At 37.5% G+C, this 10,464-nt stretch overlaps 1 protein-coding gene across 1 annotated transcript; it reads right to left on the reverse strand.

The window, feature by feature from the left end:
- Positions 1–1,262: 1,262 nt before the first annotated feature.
- Positions 1,263–6,120, reverse strand: LOC131311474 (probable nucleoredoxin 1). Its single transcript, XM_058338963.1, has 4 exons — positions 5,832–6,120; positions 3,449–3,928; positions 2,507–2,986; positions 1,263–2,026 (listed from the first exon to the last, which is right to left on the reverse strand). The coding sequence occupies exons 1-4, from the start codon at positions 5,937–5,939 to the stop codon at positions 1,514–1,516; spliced, it is 1,581 nt and encodes a 526-aa protein (XP_058194946.1). The 5' UTR covers positions 5,940–6,120; the 3' UTR covers positions 1,263–1,513.
- Positions 6,121–10,464: the final 4,344 nt, after the last annotated feature.

Raw genomic sequence — 10,464 nt, forward strand, 5'->3', positions numbered from 1 at the left:
CAGTCTGGAAGTTTCTTCCGTGATGACTGATCAGGGGGCGGAGCTACCTGGTGGTGGTGGTGGTTCCCACAATGGATTTCGTAATTGCATCGGGACCGCCCATCTCAAAGTCACGTCGTCGCGAGCACGTCATCTGCTGGCGTGGACAGTCCTTTATAAGCAAAGGCGTGATCGCCTAGAACTAGTTTTACCATAGATTACACATTTATCCAACGTTGTATGACGCACCTTTTTGTTGAGCTTGTCCTCCTTCAACAAATACAAGGGGAAGAATGCCTATATGCAGTTGACTAGTTGACTATATGCAGTTGAGGAGATTTGAATTTTTGACCTCTTAATGAGATGTAAGAGTTTTGTCAATTGATCACGAGTTAACCCCAGTTGATTGGATTGAAGTTGTTAATGAAGAGATAAATCATTCCTAGATGTTTGTTTTGCACATAATTACATCATGGGATGGGATTATATTATTTCATATGAAGTTTATAATTTTGCATAAAAATACACAATATTAACAAAGAAAAACTCAAAAAGTCAATTTTTGTGATTTCTTCTTGGATATATTCCTTTCCATTTTTTCCTTTCCATTTTTCCGTTGTGGATACACTGGGAGGACGTTGCCGGCAGAAAGGAAATTTTGTTTATAAGAAGACTCCAACCCTTGACCCCTAAACGAGAATTATGAATAGTTGTTAAAACTATATAGCTCATATGTTAAGTACGATGAAATACTAAGAAAAATTCTAGAAAGAAGAGTATGGTACGGTTCATACAGATATTTTTGGGATACAGTCCACATACCAGATTAAGGTTAGAATAGAATAGTTATAAATACTCTATGTTGTAAACCTTATTTCATATTGTGATAATAAAAGAACAGCAATCGCTCTCGTCCTAATGGACGTACCCGATTTTGGAGAACCACGTATATCTCTATGTTGATTCTTTACTGTTTTATACTCGTAAATCATGTGCGTGTGTGTGACGATCAGTGGTTTTCAGAACAAAAGATTAGACTATAACTAAAATTATCAAAAATCTTTTGAGAACATCATCACTGCCAAACCTGTTTCTATTTGAAGATTCGACATTTTCTGCAATAAAAACCGGAAAAAAAATGGGAACATTAACTTCACCAAACATCACCTTAAAAACCAAGTAGATATCCAATGCAAATTCAAATGTCATTTCCCTCCTAGTGAACACTCTGTAATCCCCTTGGGAACCAATGGCTGCCACTCAGTCACACCCAACCAAATGCATTGACAAGAACAGTGGCACACAATAACAGTACCAAATGCATTGACAAGAACAGTGGCACACAATAACACTATGCAAATAAGAGTTACTTGGACATAAGGTTAACAAACCACTTCCGGAGGTTTATAAGACAGGATACATGCCTTCAAACCTTGAACTAAAACTTACTCAACTTTTATTGTAAGTAGGGAAAACCACACACATGAAAACAAGCTGAAGATCAGATAGCCATGGTTTCGAAAACACTAGCTTCTTAAGCTTTCTGACAGACATCTCCATCACAAACGTACCCTTCTTTAGTTTTCGTCCCCTCGTCTGCATCATCATCTCCCATATCCCCTTCGGTAGGGTTGTTTGCCATCTCCTCATTCTCCGCCTCCTCAATCTCCTTCAATCGTGCCTCTGTGAAGGGATAAGCATCGGCTCCATGATACATAACAAGTTTGCGGCCTTCTGTCGTGACAGTCCGGCCGGTTGGCCCGATTGCAACTAGCGTTGGAATGCCTTGGACCTTGAAAATGCGGTCCAAATACTCCTTCCTCTCATCTTCAAAGGGAAGTGCTAGCCATGGCATTTCGGAATAGTACTCGTCAAATGAGGTCTGATCCCTATCACTCGATATGAAAATAAGTTCGAACGCATCTTCTTTTTCCTTAATCTGGTGATATGTTTCGACAAGCTTTGGGGTAAAAGCCCGGCATGGAGGACACCAGTGTGCTGAGAAGTAAAGGAGGATATTTTTACCAATGAGATCAGAAATAGGAACCTGCAAAAAAGGAAAAAGGGTAGGCGTGTGAAATGGTTAGTAGAGTCGATTGAATCCTTTAAATTTGATTGATGGAATAAAGGTCTCCAGTTCACAATCTGTAGTTGTGAAGAGCAACATCAATAAATCTATTCCAAAATTAAAAACACAATCAAGGGAATTTTTAAGACTCGTATCAACGCAAGTTACGTAACAGTTAAAAAGGGCGTTTGCAATTCAATCTTTTTGTTGGGAATTGATTTTTGCATTCCATAAAATACTTTTTTTCAGCGCAGATGGTAATACTTTTGCAGTGTGAAAAATCATTGTCCCTTCTTGTTGTAAACTCGTGCATAGAAGAGTTCACCAACTGGGACAAAGCAGCTTGCCAGAGGGGCATACTTACACTTGTAAAAATGCATGTAAAATACAAACAAAGCATCAAAGTCCCAAAAGACTAATCAACAATGAAATGGCATCGCTAATGCCAAACAAACTTACCTTGTGTCCATCTTTCCCAATCACAAAATCGAGGTCCCCCGAAACCAAAATAGACTCCAATGTTTGGGCATCCCGTTTTGCCTTATCTTTCTCCTCAAGCTCGGAAAACTTTTCTGGTGTAAAAGGGTACGTCTCTGTGCCATGATCTTCAATGGCCTCCACAACATCAGACTGCAGAGTTCTCCCATCTGGTCCGATAATAGCCAATGCAGGTATGGTTGGAATTTCAAAGTACCGAGCAAGCTTGACACAGCTCTTGTCATCATAGGGAAGTGATAACCAAGGCATCTTTTCAAAGCATTGATTGAAAGATTCTTCATCATCGTCAAAGGGTATCATCACAACTTCAAATTTCTCCCCCTTTGCCTTCAACGTCTCATAAACTTCAACGAGTTTTGGAGTGAACTTGATGCATTTCTTGTACGAAGACTCTGCAAAATACAGGCCTATGGTCTTCCCTTTGAGCTCAGAGATAGAAACCTTGCAAATAACAATATACAAAGACTCCATTAAGATAATCCCTTATGAAGAAGTTTCATCCCCATTAGAGGGATGACAGTTTTGGTGACAAAGAAAAGAAATGAAACGATAAGAGAAACCCATCACTTATTTGGATAGTTAAGAGTGAAGAATGGAGAGAAACGGTCAGAAACTGAACTCGGTTATAAGGCTCATTCCTTTCTCACCAAAAGTCGTAAGATTTGGTGAGAAACCAACATATTTGGATATTAAAATTGTAAGATGCCAAAATTTTCCTTCAAAGTTAAATTAAAAATACAAATTTGAAGGTTATTTGAGTATAGAATGCCAAAACGGTTCCTTTTCTTTTCTTTTCTTTTACTAAGTCTTATCAAATAAGATATGTGATAATGTTGATAAAATAACAAACGAAGGAACTAAACTGTTAGCACCACAATATTTGATCACTGCATGTATACTCACCTTATTCCCATTTGCCGAGATCACAAAGTCACGAGAATGGGAGGCTAAGATAAATTTCAAGGGCTGTTCCCTCTTAACTTTTTCTTCTTCCTCCTTAATTTCTTTGATCCTTTCTTGGGTAAAAGGATATGCATCAACTCCATAATCCCGAATGAACTCAACACCATCCTCTGTCATAACCTTCCCATTCTCATCAAGAATTACAAGGTACGGTATTCCCATCACCTTGAACAACTCATCCAACTGATCGCGCGTGTTCGAATCAGAAAATGGGATGGCAAGCCAGGGCATCTTGGAGAAATAACCCTTAAATGCCTCTTCTTCTTGATCTGCTGAGACAAACACAATCTCAAAATTGCCCTTGGCGGACAGTTCATTGTAAACCTCCACCAGATTTGGGGTGAACTGTTGACATGGACCACACCATGATGCTGAAAAATACAACCCGACCTTTTTACCCTTCAAATTGTCAACTTTCACCTGTTATGTTCAGAATTAACATATTACTTGCGCTTGTAACACCACCAGAAAATGAACATATCACTCCCATTTAAAACATTGCCAATTTGATCATAAGTACCCTGGTATACTTGTTTTAAGCAATACAACTTTCTGCTGCTACATGTATATTCAACTATTTCAGATATCTCAACATGAAAAGTTACGAAGGAAAATGAAATTTTAGGCACATCAAGCATGCTTGTTACACTGTTGAACAACTACTGCACATCTAAGAAGATTTCTCCACGGAGTCCTTTATTTCCAACTTCGAGATCAACAAAACTCCATGCATCTCATGTCACTAATAATTACTAATTAGGACAAGGTTTATGTACCCACACATGTCCCCGAGGTTCCTTTGAGGCTTGCTTCAACAGTAGTTTTGGAGTAGTCTAGGTTCCTTAGGCACTTGAATAGGGGAATTCAATGGTGCAGTCACAATGCCGCAAGAGTAAGAGTCATCGAATCCGATAGACACAGGCTTCGACTGCCAGCACATTTTTTACCTTGTACCTGGATATACCTTCAGATTTCACTTACATACATACCACTTTTGAATTAACATTTGACACGGTGGGTAACCTTCTTCGCTGTTCTTTTATGTTGAAGCAAATGTTGGTCAAGCAATAGTGTTTAGTTGTGTTAGACTCAAACACAGGTACATGCGTCAGTTTTAAGCAAAATGAACAATCACGCTTGGGCACTATTGCAGAGAATGAGGCCATGCTATATTTGGTTCCATTACCGTTTCCCCATATCATCAAATACATTGCAGGCTGAATGTTCATACCATTGTTCACACCACAACAAAAACAGATTATTGAATACACCAATCTCTGCAATAAAGTTACCCAATTTCCCTTTCACCCAAAATTCCAATTAAACACCCACAGTTAGCGGTTGTTTGATAACCAATTTCAGCACTTAAAACCGAACACAAGTTAAGTAAAAATGAAATAAGTTGGTTTGATAACAAAAACAAAGAGTTGCTGAATACGTTAAGAGCACGGAAGGATGAAGCACAAATTTTAAGTAGCTCCCTCCCTACTTATTGCTTAATGCTTGATGCGCTCAGTGGACGAAACGGTTTTTTTTTAATTTTTTTGGAGACACAGCTGCATGCTAGGTACAAAAAAAAATTCTATATTTCCAAATCGTTATTTATATTCATGTTTTGTTCATAATTCAGTGCCCTGTTTTTTTTTCCCTGCTTGGGTTGCATAACTTCAATGCCTAATTATTGAGGGTTACGGAACATGATTAAACGTGCTTTTGGAGTTTTGAAGGCTCGTTTTTCTAATACTAAAAAGGATGTTATCATATCCCTTCGTTGTACAAACAAATATAGTAATTGCTTGCCTAATTATGCACAATTATCTTCGGAGAACTTGCATTTCAACGATCCAACGATCCCTTCGTTCTGAAGGCTCGTTTTGACGAATTCAACCATCCAAATGCTTTTAATGGCAATGCTCAACAACATGTGTAGGTGGTTGTGATTTTGATAACTGTATGTTTTTTTAGTTGACTACGTTTTACTAGCATTTAAGCATGAACATAAAGAAGGGCAAAGTTTCAAGATTAGGAAATCTAAGATTTCAGCACCTTGTACAGATCAAACAGCTTATTTAATTCAGTGCTTAAAATTTAGCACATAACAAACAGCTTCTCAGCTACGAAATTCCGCTCAGTTTTGAGTACTTATATTTCAGTTCTATCAAACAGGAACCCTTTTACAACCACCGAAAAGGTGCCCGAAACGGATAGCAGTACCCAACTGATTGATCATATCGCGTCTTTTTCATGATAGAAAACATGGGAAATATAATCGATTACACTGCAAAACCATATATGCACAGCGGAAACAGAGTAATCCAATCACCTGATCGTCGTTGTTGCGAATGAGGAAATCCCTGTCCGAGCAAGAGAGAATAGACTGAAGCTCGTGTTGTTGGATCTGCTCAGCAACACCATCGTCTTGACCCTCCATTTTACCTCTCCTCTCTGTGTTAATTGAAACTTCCACTGGTTAAACGGAAAGGGAAGTGGGTTTTCTGGCAGTGCTTGATAAAAGCCTTTTACAGATGGATTATGGATTTATAGGCATGAGAATGGAAAGATGATTTGCCCTCAGTTTTTCTTTCTGACGTTCTAGAATTTTCTTTCTTCTTGACTAAGACACGGCTATATATATATATATATATATATATATATATATATATATATATATATATATATATATATATATATAAAGTACGAAATCTGCGTAGGAGCAACGTCGGACGAGTATATATTCCCTGATCGACAAATTGACAGGAACACCCTTGCTCTGGTCAAGACGATGACGATGGACGGTCTGCAATTATGTCTAATCCAAGAAAAATTATTCACTGCCGAGTGGTGCCACATCTCTTTCTCCACAACACGTTTGTGTAGTCATCAGCACAATTTATGTGAAGCCCACACGAATGTGTGATATAGAAGAATTTGGGACACCGTCACATGATCCCCGTGATGCTGTTTGGTTTGAGTTTTTAGTGAGGTATAGGTAGAGATGGCAATGGTAGCAAATGGATCGAGAGACACTATTCTGCATCCGATTCCAAATTATCGAACTCTTCCCCATCCCCGCCTCCTTACCCCGAAGGGATAGTGGACGATACACCACACTCGCCACCGATTGGGGAATTAGGTATCTCCGGTAAATGTGAACAAGAAAGAACAATATGATCTAAACATAACTAATCCACGTGTGCTACAAAAAAAAAAAAACTATGGGTACACCATTTGGTATACACCAAATGTACACTACGTTCTATAGGACTAATTTTGAATTCCATACAAATGGTCGGAGCCGTTCTATTTATTTAAAATATTTTTGTAAGCATACTTGTAAAAAATAAGCTCCGTTGAATATGATCAAAAGCTTTATCGATTCTGCATCCAATGCTATTGTGCAGAGAAATGGGTTTTTAATTATTTCTTCATTTTGATCCCATCACTTGGTCTATTGGTCTCCGCACGACCCAAAAAAAAAAAAAAGAGTTTATGTGAAAAGAATCTCTACTCAAAAGTCTTCACTAAAATTATAATTTCAGTGACGAAAGTGCTGTCACTAAGGGTGGTTTGGTTAAATAAGTCAATTGACTTGTTTTTTGTTTTTATTTAATTTTTTCGCATTTGTTAATTTTACGTCAAATTTTTATGGAATATTGGTTTGACTCAACGAGAGAAACTGGAAAAGTAAAAAGTTATAGTCCAAACCTAATTTTTTTGAATAAAAGGGAAAAAATTGGCTTATTGACTTTTTTTTTTCTTTATTCACAAAAATTTGGGTTTTGATCTTAATTTTTTACTTTTAGATTTCTCTCGTCATGACAGTATTATCCACACAAAATTAATGAAAAATCAATACATGTGAATTTTTTTGAATAAAGACAAAAATAAGCCAATTGGCTTATTTAGCCAAATTTAAAAACCTCTAAGGTGTTGTTCTCGTAAGATTTAAAGGGCTTTTTGGTGTTTTGTCGTTATTCAAAAAAAAATTTGCGTTTGATAGTTTTGCGCCAAATTTTTATGGATTATTATGCATCTCGATGAGAGGAATCGAGAAAGTAAAACTTTTACTTTTATTTTTACCCAAATATTTTGGAAATACCCGAGATAAAGCTCAAAAGCCGACTTTTGGGGCTTTATCTTGAATATTTCCAAAATTATTTGGGTAAAAGTCAAAAATTTTGAATTTTTTGATTGCTCTTGTTGAGATGGATCAATAATCAGATTTGGCACAAAACTAACATACGCGGAAAAAATTTGAATAAGGACAAAGCATCAAAAATCCAAAATGCCCCAAAAGCCCTCAGGAGAACAACACCTAAAAAGTTATATTTTGCGGCAATACATGAATATTGTCACTAAGAAATTATATTCAGTGACTATATAAATATTGTCGATAAAGATAATTATTCAGTGACAAAAAATAAATAGTATCACTAAAAAGATATACCAAAAAAAAAAAAAAAACGGTGTCACTAGTATCTTTTTTGGGATGGAAGGAATAAGACTTTATAATTGTCATGCTCATGGATGAATTTTTATATTTTGAGCCAATGTCAAATTGGCCCATTAGTCTACTACTATTATCCTTTTTAATTTGACGAGATATTCTGTCGTAATTAATCTTGAATCTAAAGAAAGGTTGTTCAAATTAGTTGAATTTATTTTAATATTATCCATAATTATCAAAGCTAAACAAACAAAAGACTGAATTAGTTGATACCATGAATATTAAAATTAGTAAATCTAGACGCAATTGATATAGAGATTTTTTTAATTTTATTTTGATTGGCAAAAATATATATATATAGATAGAAAAAGAACTCGACAAGAGTACATCGAGAAGAAAGGAAACACCAACATCCACCAAGGATCATGACATGCCATGAGGCCAAGGGGATATGGATGAGAGCCACTTAGCCAGACTCCAGAGACTTTCTTGTTCGGTTGTGGGTTTGGAAAATTTTTGGGTAATAAAAGAGGAGAGAAAATAGGATAATAATTGGGGATAGATGTGATGAGTAGAGAGAGATAGAGAGAGAAATGAGATTAATGATTGGATATAGGAATAATGAGTGAAGAGAGAAATGAAAATAAATATAGGTAATGAGTGGATTTGGGTTTGGAAAATTCCAAACCCACAACCGAACAAGGGCACAAGTATCTGACCAACCCAAAAGAAAGACTCCCAAGACCCAGAAGAGGGAAACACAGGAAACCCAAACCACACTCACCAAAAACTCATGGCACGGACAAGCCCAACCAGCCCCTACCCACCACACAAAGAAAAGACAGCCTACTCTCACCAAACCAGCCCCAAAATGAAAAAACCTACACCAAAAACCTGAAAGACTCCCACATATATAATAAGGACACACACTCACGCACCCAAAGATGTTTTACAGCCTCAATCTCCTAATGCCATCCATGCATCTTTTGAAGTCCTCAACGGAGTAGTTTGTGATATTGTTGCACTTTCCTTTAATCCAGAGGGCCATTCTTGTCTTAAACCATATTCAGCATCATTTCATCTTCCCATACTCCATTGTTGAACACTCTGTCATTCCTACCAATCCAAAATGGTCAAGGCCAGCTCTAGGCATAGGCCTACCAAGCGATCGCCTAGGGTCTCCTGTTTTGGGCCTAATAATTGGGCCCTGAAATAGCTTAATATATTAAATATTATGTATGTGAAATATTTTCCTAGTAGGCGAATGTGGCACAGTGGTAAGATGCGGGGGCAGTAAGCGTAGAGTCACGAGTGCGATTCTCAGCCTCTCCGTTTTTTAACGCTAGGAGTTTAAAAAATGGTTTCAAAATATCAGTTTTGAGATTTGAACTTGCGTCCTTAGGTTCTAGAGAGATGATACAGCAACCTAGCCACAATTCTATTTTACTTCCTTTATTGAACAACTAATTTATACATCAACATATAAAAGGCCCCATTTTCAACTACCGTTTGGGGCCTCGCAAAACTCAGGACCGGACCTCCAAATGGTCCAGAGAATAGCATAAAAGCAGGTCCACCAACATTTCAATTCTAGATTTTAAATCTGTAGCTTGTCCAAAACTGCCATAAAGTTTCCAAATCTGATGGAGATACCCAAGTAATTCTCCACAATCTCCTAATTGATATAGAGATTGAATGCAGAACACACTATTACCTATATATATTGTGACGCCCGAATTTCCGGAAACGCTTTAAACATTTTTTATAATCTGGTTTTATTATTGAAAAGGCAATTACTTAAATAAGTGCGGAAGCATAGTTTTTGATCAGAAATGATCCAAAATATTGAAAATCTAAGAATCTTGATTTCAAGAAACTTTTGTTCTCCTTAACATTAAACTAAGAGTACTTCTATGAGTACTGACCGCTCCGTAGGGAAATCGTATCGACGGCCGTGCCAGACCGTCTTCGGCCACCGGACGGCCGATCCGAACCGTCCAAAAATTCTATAAAAAAAAACCGAGGGGGCCCCAGCGGGAATCAACGACATCCGATGTGTGTAGGGTTCTTCATGGCCTGGCGCGGCCGTCGGTACGATTTCCCCAGGGGGAGGTCGGTACGTATATCATTTCTGTTAAACTATGACCGTCGGATGATCCAACTTCTCTGACCTATCTTCAGGGTTCGGATGACTACACTCAAGTGAATATGATGGAGATTATTTCAGAAAATGCATAATATACGTATAAAACTGCAGAGCCGCCCAAGCATAATTATGGAGCAGCTTTCCACCGCCTCAAGTTTGCCGATTCTGGGTGTGTTCAACTAACTAAAATAAGTACATACTAATGTTTTGAATTAAATGTGATCTATTATGAGAGAATAACTTGTCTTGTAAAATAGACAAATAATAGTAAGTACTAACAAAATAAGAACCTTAACGAAACGGGTCTCCGTCAATTCCTTCTTGGAAAATAATTGGTGTGATGTCATCAACATGACAACACCG

The sequence above is a fragment of the Rhododendron vialii genome, chromosome 12a (assembly GCF_030253575.1).
Source record: "Rhododendron vialii isolate Sample 1 chromosome 12a, ASM3025357v1".
NCBI classification, from domain to species: Eukaryota; Viridiplantae; Streptophyta; class Magnoliopsida; order Ericales; family Ericaceae; genus Rhododendron; species Rhododendron vialii.